Source organism: Myripristis murdjan, chromosome 18 (genome assembly GCF_902150065.1).
Source record: "Myripristis murdjan chromosome 18, fMyrMur1.1, whole genome shotgun sequence".
Classification (NCBI taxonomy): Eukaryota; Metazoa; Chordata; class Actinopteri; order Holocentriformes; family Holocentridae; genus Myripristis; species Myripristis murdjan.
Window position 1 is genome coordinate 12,326,032 of NC_043997.1, and position 16,415 is coordinate 12,342,446.

A 16,415-nucleotide genomic window follows, 5' to 3' on the forward strand; every position below is an offset into this window, starting at 1 on the left:
TGGATAATATTGTAGTGGCACGGTAGCCTATACTTTACAGAGGCAGGAACCTGGCGCGTCACTTCCTGTTCACGCAGGCTCGCTGCTGATTGGCTCGCTGGCGGGGCACGTTTTGACAAGAGGATGAGCGGCGCTGCAGACCGGGATCAGGCATGGAGATATGAGACGATGGTTTGGTGCGCTTACTCCTCCAAGTAGAGAAATAAATGCAGCGCTGCCCGGGTTCCCTTAAAAACCCTCGAACAGATTTTGAAATTTAGTTTTCCTAATCATAAAATGCTCCCATACACCAGAAAGCAGTGCTAGTCTAAGGCGCACAGTAGGTTCCCCTGGAGGCAGCTGCACTTCTAACTCAGTAAGTTTAATTCTCCAGTTTTTAAGACCTGAATTACTTCACAATATTTCCCTTTATACTTCATTTGTACTTAATGGACTTGACTTTTTTTTATTGAACATAAGAAAACAAACAAATAAATGCACCAATGCATATACAGACATAAAAACACAGGCCTGCATACATATATAGGGGCCTATGTGCATTGGATTGGACCGATATATCAGGCAATACAGGCCTTTTCGTGTATCGGCCAGTCTTCCATGATGATGGAGCTACATAAAAACAATCTGTAAAACCAGCGGTGGAATATGCTTTTCTTTGAGCGTTTTATTTATTCATTTAATTGTTCAGTTAGGCTGTGTTTTGTAAATTAATTATTCATTGGAGGGCCTAATGTATCCCCGAGTTTCCCCCCTATACCGCTGAATAGGTGTGGTGGGTCACCCCGTGTGCACTGAGGCCTGTGCTGGCTCGAAAATAATTTTCATGAACCTCATGTGTTTCATGGAGGAGCTTTAATGGCAAATGTTGGCCTAAATGCTGTCGCAGGGACGTCTTTCACCCTGACAGGAATAAAACAGGAGGGGAAACAGGTTTTTGCCAAGAAAATGGTCAAAATAAACATTTAAAAATGCCAGTTGTTGTTGTCAGGTGAAATAAATAAATACATAATAAATAAATAAATAAATAAATACGTTCCAATACATTAGATACAGTTTTAGAATGACTTGATTTATGAAAGGGGGATAGTAGAAATAAATTACTACATTTTTCACTAAAAGTACTGACTAGGCTATATTAAATGATAACAGTATAGGTATGGTAGGGCTATAGGTAAGTGTGCTGTTTTTATTGTTGTTGCTTTTTGCACTGAAGGCAATAAAACACTGTATACTGTACACATGCCAGGCAATCTTTATAAACACAAGCCACTAATAGCCTCGGTTTTTCTTCTGTAAGCATTTCTGTTGGCTAATAACTGGCTATTGACAGAGCAGCCTATACTTTTGTTGTGATTGTGAGATCATTTTGGCTGCAGGAATGACTGAAAGTGGAATTTCCTCTTGTGGGCATACAGGTGAAACGTCTTTGAAAACACTGCGAAAAGCATTTTGAACGGGATTATATAATTATAGTTTTGCCGTGTGCGTATGTGTGTGTGTTTTTATCATAGGCCATAATTACTGAACACAGCCATGGGTCGTTACTCTTTTCAGCTGGCCTAATCTGGGAGAGGATGAATAGAAACTGTCAATCACAAACTCCACTCAGCAGCAAGACAAGAGGGGACTGATTGCTTCTTCTGTGCTGCTGCTGCTGCTGCCTCTGCTGCTGCTGCTGCAACACACATACATTCATACACACACACACACACACACACACACACACACACACACACACACGCATATACACGCACGCACGCACACACAGCCTTCTCCTTCCTCCCTCACTGCAGTGCTCTCACCCTCGCACAAATACTCCAAAAACACTGTTTATCACGTTTACCTGTTTTTTCAAAGACAGCTCATATGTTGATTTCAGTATTTAGACATATGAAAACGCTTCCGTGTCACTACTGCTGCTCTTGCTGCCAAGTGTTCCTCAATATTGTTAAACCGGTCAAAAGCAGGATAAAGCTTTGATAATCCAGTCTCTCTCGACAAAAAATAGTTACAACAAAACGTAAATGTAAATAGAGATGGATAGATAGATGCAAACCTACTTTCTTTGCAAACTTTATTTATTAATTTACTTGCTATGTTTTTGTGAAGCCAAATTCTTCAGTTAAAGGCAGTGATGTGTATGAGTTTGTCATCCTCATTTCACCTAATAAACAAACAAACAAACAAACAAATCTAAAAAATAGTTTGGGTTGTGATCGAAAATGTTAGTGTAATGGTCTGAAAGAGGCTTTTTCACCCCGACAGGAATAATAATAATAATCTTGAGGTAACACCTGTAATAGTTCGCCATGATAATGTTCAACCTTAACTCTAACTTCCCCTTAAATTCTCCCTCAGGCTAAGGAGCCTCAGAGGTAGAATATTGTCCTTAAGTGTCACATTCTGCATCTACTGGTTGCACCGCTGCATTGAGGCTTCATCACACTGATATTGAGTGAAATATTCAAACTCAAGATGTCATTGCTTTGTGGCTGCACCATTACATTAAAACAGAAAATATCCGGAGGTCTTGTGCATCATGTTACACACACTGACACTCAGCAGGACATGTTTGGTGTCTTTTGAAACCTTGGGATCTCGGCTAGAAATTAAAATAAAGTTCTGTGAGGTTGAACAAAGCACCATCCATTTTTACTAGATCCGCAGAATTGAAGAGGGTGAAGGTTTAGATCAGTATCGGCCCTCAAACCCCATATCGGTACAGACTCATTTTGATGCTGCACTCAAAACCTCCATTAAATTAAGTTAGATAAATGAGCAGCTCCATGTAGCGCACAGTGAATTTCCCCTCTGACTGTCTATAAGAGCAAACCCCGTCGCCTTGCATGCAGCCTGTTTGCCCACAGGCCAGGGTCCTGCACAGGAAATGTTAATTTGCACCATGCACCGACTGTTTCATCTCCGTCCCCGTGCAGCTGAATTGCGTCCTTGTGGAGATGAATCTGATCAATCAGATCAATCAACAGAGATTACTGTAATCCCGAAGGTCAAGGGGAGGGCACCGGGCCACGCAGAGTTCACACATCCCACAGGCTTTAGCCAAATCTGTGAAGGAATGCAAAACATTTGGCAACCGCCGCATGAGCCCATCTGTGATTTTAAAGATACACTAATTTCCTCTTAATTTCCATGTCAGTGACCGGCTGTTAAAAAATGACCCTACAACGCAGAGTGCAGTCTATTCCCAGGTATCCAAAAATAAAAAAAAATAAAAAATAAAATAAAACAGGTGGATCCGAGGAGCTGCAGCATAGATAGGCCTACTGTGGATGCTGTCAGCCTCTTGTCTTACAATAAAAATGGACAAATAAATGAATGTATCCTGGGCCCGAAGGAGCGATTATTCATTGCATTTAACCAAGCCTGTATTAGATAATAAGACACGCAGCCAGCCTAAATACTGCGTGGTGCGTCTGTTTTTAATTGCAAAGCAGGTTATGTCACACAGCAACACTTGACGGGTTGTTTTTGTTGAACAGGGGAGGAAAGCATTGCATCCGAAATTAAACACAGCACGGACACGGACACGGGTTTTATTGTTCCGAATCACACACACACATTAAAATAATAATAAAAATAATAATAATAAACCCCTCGCCGGACACAGTTCTGCTCGTTCAGCTAAAATGAATGAGAGGGACAGATGAGGCAGAATGTGTCCAAGAATGAGCCTAAAATGTCCATTTGGAGGGCAAAACACCCAAAACTCAGTTTTTACGCACAGTTTTATTTGTGGGATAGATTGCATCCATCCATGCTTTGTACTGTGAAGTCATTCTTCTGTACTGCAGGAGGAGGTTTCAGCCCGGTGTAAATTATGTGCCAATAGTGCCTCTAAACGCTAAAATTAATAAGGAAGTTGTTTGTGTTTATTTATGTCTTGCTTTTGTTCACTGGTGGCCGATTTCTCTCACCATTCTCACTAATTGGAGGTAATGTAGTTTACTAGTGCCACTATTTATTTGGCACAACAGTGCATGTCGGCTGAAAAAATTGGACAGGGGGAGAGAGTGTGCTTGTCCATCTGTTTCTCTCAAACCTCCACAGCGCCTGCAAAAAAAAAGAAAGAAAAAAAGAAAAAAGACAGAAAGAAAGAAAGCGGAGCTGCCCTGTTTCACCGGTAACTCCAAATTCACGTCGTGTAGACTAGATTTTTCTTGACCCCAGCTCTACCGCTCAAGGTAAGACGAATAAAAGCATGCTGGCTAAATATATTTTGTGTTACAGTGTACAATGCAGAATATACAGGCCAAGGTATCCACACAGCGAGGACAACAGTTCATATTTCCGTTCAGATACAAATCTGTAAGCCGGTTATTCTTACATAGATTCAGCATGCCGGCACTGACTATTTCTTTTAACGAATTTTACTTTTAACATACTGACATTTAAAATTTACTTACTTGTAAAAGTGCTTACATATTCCACTTTTTGGACACCTAAGACTTAGGTCAGTTTTTTTTTTAGGTTATATAGGTACATCAATATAAGGATTAGGACTATGTAGTACTGAAATAATAAATAAATAAATAAACACCCAGTGTGTGTCGATTCATGCCAGCGGACATTTTCATAGTCTGGCCATCCAGGGAATTAAAAAGACGTTGGCAAAAGGCAGAATAAATTTTTAAAACTTGGAAATTTGGTTTACAAGTGTAGTTATGATGAAACAGCCTGGATTAAAAACTGTAAAAAGTAGGGCGATATAAAAAGGAGTGAGGCTATTTTAGGCAACAAGTTGTGCAGGAGCTGCTTGTTTTCTATCGGTGGGGTTTCTCAACATTAGAGGAAGCTTTTGAAACATGTTTAGGATTAATAATTCCATACCAAATCCTTTTGTAGCCTGTCTTTTTTTTTCTTTTATTGTTTCATAAGCCTGCTGTAAAGTGAGGTAAGCCACCTGAAGAGCTCCAAGTCAACATAGGCATAAAATACTGCTCTTTAAGTTAATTAATTAGAAGTTACTTCTCTGATTGCTGATTAAATACTCCCATGGGAATAATGTTGTTTAATAAACAACTAATCCCGCTGTAGTTATATTACTAAAAAAACAAAAAAAACAATAACTTCATAGGCTTATAATATTTTGTTTATTGTACTCCAGTTCTCACATTTTTTTATTTTATTTATTTGTTTCTCTACACTTAACTGTGCATTGTATAGATATTCACGTTGTCTCACACACACACACACACACACACACACACACACACACACACACATACACACACACTGAAAGAGAGGCAATAAAGAAAAAATGCCATCTCTTTTTTTTTCTGTAAAATCTGGACTGATCCAGCTGCATCAGTTTCATTAACAGACTCTTATTATTATTATTGAAATATTAAGTTAAATGGACACCTACCCCCCTCTCTCTCTGGTCAAAATACAGTTTTCATGTCTGTGCCCATTTCTAAAGGAGCACGCTGCTGTGTTGGGCCGGGACAACAAAGTCTCCAGCGCCTTTTGGAGAAGTTATCCAGAGACACAAAACACGCCAACAGGCCAACTAAAGCTCCCATTCTGCGGGCTGGTCACCTCCACACTGACATGCGTGTCTGCGCGTGTTATCCCAATCAAACTAAACAATGGGCTGTATTTATTAGGCGTGCATGAGCAAAGTTTAGTCGGGTGCACCTTTAATTTGCTGATTGAGTGCATGGGGGGGAATAGGTAGCTGTGGCGGATGGGACTCCTCGGTTACTGCTCAGTTTGGTTGTGTTTAGTTTGCAGTTGTGGAAACGCAGTGAGTGTGTTTTGTTGTGTCCTCGGTGGCTGTCATCCCACCTGCCCCGGGACTGCGGCTGGGAATTAGACAAGACGGCTAAACTAACACATTTATAGACGTGTAATAATGTGCACTTTCCCAGTAACAGAGGGGGTGCAAGCAGTCATACAAAAAAAAAAAGAAAGAAAAGGAAAAAAGAAAAAAAAAATGACTTTATAGACACACTACCAATTTTCTGAAAACTTTTGGAAATTCTTCTGTCTGGTAAGTTTAAAAGCATGCTTAGAAAATTGCCCTTTTTTGTCTTTTCTTTCAAATCTGTTATACTGTTACAAAAAGGCATGAGTCATATAAAAATAAGCTTTTGAATCAAGTTTTTTTTCTTTATTTCCTGAAATAAAGTTGACATTTTGGAGATACAGGATTGGCTGTCATACATGTACATTATAGGCTATTATGGCCTTAACTAATTGCTCCATAATTTTACCATTTTTCAGACCTATGATGACTAGCTGTTACATTATAAAACTCAACTAGAAGTTTTTTTTTTTTTTTTTTGAATGGCCCTAGGCAACAAATGCATCTCTTTCTCACTACACACACACATTCACACACAGAGAGGGTATCCTTCCCACTCCAGAGAGTTAGTAGATACAGTAGACTCCAGAAAAAGGGCCGATGTGTAGGTGCGACAGACTGGACCACAGCAACTCAAATCATGTCTGCTGGATACATAACATAATATGAAGTGTATATTGTGAAGCCCCAGGGACTCTACCTGTCTCTCAGGGAGGCTCACACACCTCCACCAGTAATCTGTGCTCGTACAGACCACCATGCTCTGGCTCAGTTGGTTTCATCAGGCTTTATTTTAGTCCCTGAAATAGAATAGGCTGCCTGTTCCTGAGGGGAATCTGTCTGGCACAAAGACAGATGTCAAGCAGGGAGAGGATCTTGAAATAAATCCAAATGCTGAGTTACCAAATGAGACTTGGCTTTACATCCATGGTAAATGGTTTACATTTTGAGCAGAAGTGCAACAGGAAGAATGTTGTGTATGTTTGTCCAACAGGCAGGATATCAGATTAGGACATTTTATGCAGTGGGTTTGGGTACCTAGAGTTTTTGCCAAGATAAAGTGCCGTTAACGGTGTCGACTGCCTCCTAGTGTTACTACAATGAACTATTAAGTAACATAACTCATACATATACACATTTTTTATTAGTTTTTGACATTAAAAAATACAGTGTAACAAATCACACATACAGGGAGTAGATATGAACAAATAAACTGCTACATTCTCCAAACAGTAACCTATTGAGCACTTCAGTTTCGCCAAAGGTACACTAATTAGCAACAAGCCAGACTTTGACCTATTATGCGTCAGCAATTACCAAATAAATCTATCTAATCTGGACTACACAAACAGTTCAGAGTCTATTAGGTGGAGAAATTACACACCGAGTTGTTTTCCTTTAAGGCTGAATGCATTCAATGTAAATATAACAAAAACAAATGAGACGAAAGAGCTGATTCACGAGAAGGGAATTTGATGGTTTTGTAAAAAGGGGGATTTGACTGTGAGATTGCAGTGCAGCCGATACATGGCACTTACTCTAAAAGTACAAGTGTAAACTAAGCAGAGTAGATAGGCAATGCAATCTATCCATCCACTTGTGTGTCCATACCTATCCAGCTTCCTCTCATCTGCACTCGCACCATGAGGAGAGCAATGGGCCAAAGGGCAAATGATCAGAAAGAGAGAAAGAAAGAGAGACAAGCTGGTGGATGTGGGATTAAATACTGGAAAACCAAACAGGCTATAGCATCACAATGGATCATGATGGCACCACTTTCACCACATTACCCATGGTGATAGCTCCACTATCACTCCTCCAAATTTAGCATCTTGCTAAAGGGCAGTTCAGCACAGAGGGTGTTTGCTGTCAACGGGTGAGGGGTGGTCTCCCTACGCACTACGCCGCCCGGCTGGTCCAAATTGGCCGCCCTCTTTGGCGGGTGGGTGTGTGCCAGGATGTAAACAGTTACAGGACGGCAGGTGACGTGCAAGACAAGACAGTACTGATGAAAGGCACTTGTGTCTCATGTGGGGTGTGAAGGCTCGACGAATTCAAACCAAGAATAAATTGCTTCTCCCTCCCTACACCTGGGAGGCTGACTGTGGAAGGCCAGTTTAAAGGAAAAATCCACCTTAGAATACTTTTACATTGATTACACTATCAGTGATGCACTTTGTGTTTTCATTTTATTGTTTGGTGGTGAGTTTTTCCTTCGGCTGCAGTCACATCCGTTACTGGTTATGCAGGAATTTGACCAAGAGACCATCTGTCTGTCCAATTGCTTTTGAATTTCTTTTGAGTGGTTGATGAAAGTTGCATTTGAAGTCAGAAAAAGAATGCAATGGATGAAAACAGGAGGAAAAAAAAACTTTTAGGTGTTGGATAAACGGATTATGACACTTCCATCCATTCCAAAAAGTTTCACACTTTGCTGTTTGACAAAACCAACACAAATCCGGTGGAAACAAATGCATCATCAAACCAATTATCTTCATTGAAAAACAATTAAAAACAGACACTGACAGACAGTTATGATGGATCAGTGCGGCCGCAGGTTTATTCCAATGACTGACTAGTCAAACGTGACGTCATGTCAAGATATCTCCAGCACAACTACACTGCAGTGTGTTATCCAACAAAAAGTTTAATCTACATAAAATATCAACAAAAAACAAGTTTTGGTGTAAGCCCCTCAAACAGCAAGAGCTTCCTCCAAGACTTTCTATTTGTAACTGATGTTCAACAATCATAAAGTGGAAAAATCCATTGTCGAGGAGTCAGAGATATCAGTTTCTCCACTGGCAGAGGCCTCAATGTGCCATAATGCAATGCAGCCACAAGACATGTTGTGTTTTGAGAAAGAGGCTCGGTGCTATCACTTTTTCTCAACAAGAAAAACTTGCTCCACATATGCATAAAACCCAAAGTTGAATGTAAAAAGCTCTTCTTGGAGTTGTTGAAGTGCATCGTGGGAAATGTAGGAACTCTTAAACTCAAGCAGAAATAGACAAAGCAGGTTTAAGTAAACCAAGACATTTCATCATAAAACAAGACCTGAAAGACTCATGATATCGAAGTGTGTATGTGTATCTTGGTGGATTTTTCCTTTAAATGGGAAAATGTAACCAGACTGCAGCCGAGTGAAGGACCACTGCTGGTCCACATAAGCCTTCAGAGGTAAGGAACATCACATACAGTGGTCTGAAGTGCCCCCTTGTGGTAAAACACAGACATTACAGGCTGGGTGCAGCCGCCCAATCTGACACTTACATCCCTGAAACGTGAAGCTTTATTCTTTCCCTTAGGTCAGTTTCAAGATACTGAATGAATGGAAGAGCCCTTGTATACAGCCACACATATAAATCCATGCAGGGTAACAGGTGAGTGTACAGTTTACACGTCAGGGAAAACAGCGAACCGCAGTTCAGTGGCTGTGAAAGGGATCTGAAGCTGGACTGGTTCAGAGAGCACTACCGCCCTCTAGAGGTTTAATGAAAAAAAAACCACAGGTTAATCACAGTACACATGATGGGAGCGGTCTGGGGCAAAACGAAGACTTTGAGAAATGCTGTCGTCAGAGCGGGTAAGTAGCAACGTCACAACATCCGTTAAAATGCTGCTGATTTTGTGGTGAATGTCTCAGTGGAGAAGGAATGTTTCTGAATTTACGCCAGAACCACTATCCGTTCCTGTCTTGGTCCAGGGGGGTAAGTGTGCTGGCTTCTTGTTTCTTTCTCTATCCAGGAAGATGGGAGCTGTGTGTTGTGTGTGTACATTTGGTAAAGCGTGCAGTTATGATTTTTCTTTTTTGTCTCACAAGCTTGGAAGTCTGTGTGTGTGTGTGTGTGTGTGTGTAATTGATATTTAGTCAAATCCTTGCCAGTCACTCTGCTCAGAGTCGTACTCCAACTCCACACCAATACAGCGAACTCCCTCCAGCAGCATGGGCGTACCATGGTGACGATCTAGACGAGAGAGAGAGAGAGAGGGGAGAGAGAGAGAGAGAGAGAGAGAGAGAGAGAGAGAGAGAGTCTCAGTGGGTTTCCTTAATGCTCCTTTTCTCAGACACTGACAACATACAGATGAATTAATCTGTGTAAACACGTTTGCAGAGACAGAATTAAACGCTTTTGTGAATATCAACCTGTGTTACAAAATAGGCTGCATGAAAAAATCATTATGTAACGCGATGGATTCAGTGCTTCTACAGAAATGTAAATCCAAGTCTACTGGTATCAGAAGAGATGCAACAACTCCATGCCAGCCATCAGGGGTTTCATAACTTGTGGGGATATAGAACTTTGTTAAAGAGAAATAAATTCCAGATTATAAAGGTAACCCAGTTTCAACAGCTTCCAGCTGAATTTTCAAAACCGTGTCAGTCTGATAGAATAACTCATCAACTGACAGTCTGCATGCCAACGCCTTTGATCACACTTCATCTTTGCTTGGCAGAATTAGACACAGAATAATCAATTAATCACATGCCATGCATTAAAAACACCACAAACTGAATTTTTTACTGGCAACAACTGCATTACCACTTAGTATGTGGCAGAGGCAACACTGTTATTTTACTGCTGTGCAGGAGAAGTTAGAATCATATCCAGGTTATCACACCATGCTACCTTAAAGAAACCTTATTTAAAAATACAACTTGGTAAAAGGGCAGTGGATGTCCTTTTTAAAAACATCTTTAAAAAGGTCCATACTATATATTTTGAATGATTGGCCAATTTCACACTGCAACATAACATTTTGCAAATCATGGAGGGGAACTAAAGATTTCACAGCATATAATCAAACAGGATATCAAGGCACAGCCACTGCCACACCAGCAGAGTGTCCAGTTCAGTGACATTAGGAAGACATCTCTGCTGTTTGCAGATGCTGTAGACCTGGTTAAAAGAGACTGTGTTCTCTGGTGTGCAGCTGTGTGCAGATTACTACCTCCAAGTGTGAGGCCATGTTTCTCTCACTGGAAAGAGTTTCTTGCCCTGCAAAGGTGAGAGGGAGGAGCTATGATCCCAAGTGGAGGACTTCATGTATCTCAGGTCTGATTCATATGTTGGGATAAGAGGGACTGTGAGATCGATGATTAGCATCTGCTGAAGTAATGTAGGCACAGTATCGGACCATGGTGTGGAAGAGACATCTGAGTCACAAAACAAAGCTCTAAATTTACCAGCCGCTGTTTGTTCTGACTTTAACCTGCAGTCGGGTAATGACCACAAGAATGAGATTATGGATACAAGTGGCCAGAATGAGATTTCTCCACAGGTGACAGAGTGAGGAGGTCAGCCACTTGGGAGGAACTTGGCATCCAGCTGCTGCTTCTCCATATTAAGAGAAGCCAGTTGAGATGGTTCAGGCACCTGGGCAGGATGCTCCCTGGGTTCCGTGTTTTGAGTTGGCTTCAGACCAAACAGAACGGGAGGACAAACCGGAGTAAACCAAAGACACGCTGAAGGGACTACACAGCTTAGGGATCAGTCAGGAAGAGCTGGAGGAACCTGCTGGGTAAAGGACAGCTGGGAGGCTCTGCTGACCCTTTTGCCACTGTGACCCTGACCCAGATAATCAGCTAGAAAATGAATGGATAGACTGATGAAAAAGAAAAGGAAGTAACAAGAAAGAGTACCACCTACTACCCTGGTTACCATAAGAGTTTGCAGAGCAACAGATACCTTTAGGGAATTCTTAAAAATTACAGTGGCATCTTCAATTGAGCAGACTGAAAACGACCTGCTGTATAAAATGCTTTATTGTACCCAGCCAGCCACTGATGTGATAGTGGTAGTACTGGTAGGAGGTAATGGCAGTGACAGAGGGAGAGTAAGGAGCTTAATCCGCTGATCTGGTTGCCGTCCAGGCCTCAATTACACACCAACATCCGCACAGATGTTCAGGCCATGCTTTGTGAATAAAAACACTCGCCAGTCCAACCCCCATTCATCCATCTTCAATCACATATACACACGCACGCATAGAAAAACACACATACGCTCTACTATATTTAAGCAAACAAAGACAGAAAGACCCCTCCCTCGTTACCTAATTCTCCATCTGCTGAAACAAATGGCAGTCTCTAATTCACTGTGGCTGACGACTGCATTAAATCGAGAAAATGCCTGACAATGGTGTATGACTGAAATTCTGCTTTATTAAATACGAATAAGCATGAGGCAACAGTGTGTATCTGATCTTATTAACTGAAGAAAATGAAAAACAATTATACAATCCTTTCAGCCTATAAGTAAATGTGATAATGATGGTAGTAAAAAGTAAAAGAAAATTAACTGGCATCTTATGTAATTTATGTCTTATTGCTGTTTAGGAGCTCTGCAATTTGCACAGATGAGCTACTTTTTTATATTGGACTATATCAAGTTAAGTTAAGTTAAGTTTCTTTAACTGGATAATTAATAATTATAATGAGCTGAATTTTATTTTTAGGATTTTTCACATTTTCAGGCCTGTTTATGTATAAGATTAAGTCTCTTGTCTTATGCTAAGTTAATAAAATAATAATGAGGAGGGTTGCTGGTCGTCTCAGTTCACCTGGTTCAGAGTCACCAGCAGGGGGCAGCAGTAGCCTGGAGAATTCAACCTCGTCTTTGGCTCTCAAACTATCAAAAACCCAAGCAAGCAGTAGTAGCAAACCCCCGAATGAGTCAGCACTGATTAAAAACCAGACGCAAATGTGTAAACAACAGATAATGGAACAAAGAAAGCTGTATTTAAAGAGAAGCGATGCCAATGGTTTGTAAGGATTTGCTGATAAAAGATGAGATTTACATTGACGTTCAAGTTTACTTTGAGGAAATACTAATGCCTTAAAAGACAAAATACTGTATTGAAAACAATATCCTCATCTCCTGAAACATAAAAGGCGACATATTCCAATCTGTAACAGTGAAAACTTTGGTTTTATGAGTACAATTTTATTCTTGGGTATTCATTCTCATAGTCCATCATAAAAATGTTGAGGCTGCTCCAGGGTTCACACTAGGGCTGGGTGATATATATTGTAAGACCAGATATCATGTGGGAGTTTGGATATCGTAAAATTATGATAGAGCGAAGAGTTTTCTCTTCCTGGTTTAAAAGGCTGCATTACAGTACAGGGATGCAATTTTTTGAGCATATTAGACTGCTTATTAGGTGTTTTATTATTTGCCTGCACCTGCTCGGCCATCATATCCACGTTAATAATGACTGTTAATCCAAAATCTTTTGTATAAGTGTCTGATGTAAGCACCAGTAGTCATCCTTACAATATAGTAATAATATCTATTTCATCAAAGATAGTGATTTTAGATTTGGTCCATATTGCCCAGCCGTAGTTCACACCAATTATCTTTGGTGTTTCTCATCACTAAAAGGTAAGCTGACGAACAGGACAAGCTTCTAAAAGCCAGGAGTATTCCTTTGAAGTTTTAAAAGTAAAAATGTGAGAGCGATAATCTGTGTAAAATCTACAGCCATAATGGATCAAGCACTTGCAAAGTTAGATTTCATTCTTATACACCACCAGACACCACAGTAACCTTCAGTTCAAACTCTGGGTTACTTATTTAACTGACTGCCACACAATAAGACAAAACATAAACCACAGGCCACAGAGTGGTGTAAAATATACTGTATACAGAGAGACACTGTTGATAAGGAGACTGAGGTGTTTTGTATTGCATATGTGGATAAAGTAATCTCACCCATGACTCTTGCATGAACTTTGACCTTGACACAGGCCTCCTCGTTGGTCTCGCTCAGCAGCAGCACCTCCTCGCAGAGAACCCCTTCCTGGTGGGCCATGTACTCACAGGTCACCTTCAGACCACCTAAAGAGAGAGAGAGAGAGAGAGGAGAGAGAGGAGAGAGAGAGAGGGAGAGAGAGAGAGATTGTATTTCTTCTTTATTGCCAACTTCTCACTTCATCCACTCTCTCTGCGTGAGTTTCTGCTTTGAATATGGATTAGCCAGATACTAGACAGACACTCCGTGGACCAACAGAACAAAATGTCAATACAATGGAAAAACACATAAACACAGCTGACAATTGAGTAAACAGTCAGGAACTTAATGAATGCACAGCCACACGCACAGAAAATATGGCCACAGACCGACGTGCGCACACACACACACACACACACAGACACACACACACACACACACACACACACACACACACACACACACACACACCTGTCACCGATAACATCAGCAGAAACAAACAAACATGCACCCAGAGGTTCAGAAACAGTCCAGAGGGCATTATAAAGAGTGGCCCAGCAAAACAGCCAAGTAAAGGTCAGTTACTTGGCCAAGAGAGAGCTGGATTAGTGAAGTGGGAAGGGCTCCAAAAAGCATTACGGCACTACAATCACCTTTGGCCCATTTAAGCAAGTGCAAAAAAGGTTTTTTTTGTTTTTTTTTTGTAGGGTAAATCCAGTAGAGATTTAACACTATGATAATTCATGAAGTAGTAGCTCAATATTTAGTAAAACCTGTGCCAAACATTAATTCCTTGTTTTAGAGTACTTTGGTGCCAGAGCTTGTCAACTGGGCAATTTTAGGAGGCATTTGAAAGGCTGTTCTGTTTTTATCACTTTTCCGTGATGGACAGCTGAGCCAAGACTATTTGAACTGTCTGCTGCAGTATCCCCATCCATCTGGTAGTCCATGCAGTCTATAAAAATGCTGTGATTTATTAGCAAATGCTATTTCACCCAGGTCTGCCAGCAACAAAACAAGCCACAAACCTAATTCAGCTGTATGCGGCATTTCCTATAGTATTATTGTGTAAACATACTATAGACTAGTTAAGGTGAAAGGTGCAGGTTTATGTTATGACATCAGAATTATTTGTGACTGGGATAAGCCTTATAATGAGTAAGCCTATACTACACTAAAGTCAACATGTTGTAATCTAAAACAGGCATTAAGCAATCTGCGACCTTGATTGACCTCCACTGGCAAATAGCAGGATCATCATCATCATGAACACCATTTACCTCGTCCAAGACAGCTGCCACAACTCTCACATTCACTTAAAGTCAGTTTTCAGAATTGAGACAAGTATCTATTCATAGCAGAGATCTAACAGAAACTTCTCGAGAAATGTTAAAAAGTCATGATTACAAAATACTGAAAGAGAAATACTGCTTGTCATTTGCATTTTTAGCACGAGAGCGAGGCTTTATAGTGTCAATAAACTCAAAATGTCTTGTGTCACCGGCCAGTTGTAACAACGTAAATTCAAATGGGGAGTGAACTTTTGTTCCAAAACATGAGGCAATGAGCTCTGAGATCCAGGACCTCTACCTACTGCAGAAACATTATGACCATATTGTTCTATTTGGGCAATGAAAATCTTACTTATTGTGTTTGTTTTGTCAAAGAGTTGACAAAACATTGCAAACATCCTTAAAACATAACAAACATCTTCTTAACAAAGAAGTGTCGTCCTTTATGTAGAATTCATGTCTCAGTTGTCTCCAAAAAATTTTTCTTTAAGCTCCTGCATTCTTGTTTTCACCTGTTTAAATTAACTCATGGAAATAGATGTTCCTTATATTCTGCATACTCATTGCTCAGTTTCTGCACATGTGCTGCAGCATTTTGCTCAGCTTTATCCCCTCATATGTCTGTGTTCCTCTCACCCTCTGATGCGGGTGCGATGTCAGTGATCCGGAGGTGTGGACTCGGCACCGGCGCCGGGCACACGTCCTTCCCCAGAGCTGGAACCTCGGGCAAGGTGAAGACGATCTCATACCTGTGCTGCGTCTTCAGGAAGCCAACCTGAGACACGGGCAGACGGACAGAGGTAGAAGGAGGAGGGGGGTTAATCAACAAGCTGTGAATAATGAAGAAATGCAATCTGTCTTTCACCTACAACATCTGGACTGATGCCACTGTAACCTTGCGGTGTTGACAAAGAGAGGAAGAGAAAGAAGAAGGAGAGGGAAGGTGGGAAAAGAGAGAAGTAGACAGGGGAGAAGGATGCAAGGAGAAGAAAGTCAGAGAGAGAGAGAGAGAAGGGAGAAAGAAATGGAGAAAAACTGCCTGCGGCTTGCTCTGACACCATACAGGGCACACCTATTATACCTCGATGAACAAATAATTGATGTTTGTGAATAATAAGACTAAGCATTAGAGGGTAATGTCTCTCTCAATCAAGACTGCGAACACATAACAAGATCATCCATCAGACCACAGATTAATTTGCCGACTGACTGGTAAGCACAGATCAAAGAAGTGAGGGCTTTACGGAAACAGGTTCCAAATTGTTGCATGATTAATTTACTTCTGATGCAACGGAACGAAAGCCTCTACCCTACCTGCCACAGTCAGACAGGCTACAGCGCAATGCAGACGTTACAAATCATTTCATATCACCCATGTGCTGCATTAAAGGGGAGAGTACACACAAGGCAAAAGCACGAGATTGAGAGAGAGAGTGAAAAGTGATTGAGATGTTGCAGCTTAATATTTAGCAAAGGGAAAAATTCATGAGGGAATCCCCGCAGAGAAAGGAAAGTAAGAAAACCTTGGAGAGAAGATGGGATTAAAAACAAACAAACAA

The 16,415-nt window shown here is 40.8% G+C and overlaps 1 protein-coding gene across 3 annotated transcripts in view; it reads right to left on the reverse strand.

Annotated features, from left to right (window-relative positions):
• Window positions 1-6,945: 6,945 nt before the first annotated feature.
• Window positions 6,946-16,415, reverse strand: part of adisspb (adipose secreted signaling protein b) — a 30,500-nt gene continuing 21,030 nt past the window's right edge. For all 3 annotated transcript variants that reach the window (XM_030076328.1, XM_030076327.1, XM_030076329.1), the window contains 3 exons: window positions 15,493-15,631; window positions 13,546-13,671; window positions 6,946-9,795 (listed from right to left, as the gene is read on the reverse strand). In XM_030076328.1, coding sequence (XP_029932188.1) covers window positions 9,695-9,795; window positions 13,546-13,671; window positions 15,493-15,631 — 366 coding nt within the window. In that variant the 3' untranslated portion in view covers window positions 6,946-9,694. The remainder of the gene's footprint in view (window positions 9,796-13,545; window positions 13,672-15,492; window positions 15,632-16,415) is intronic.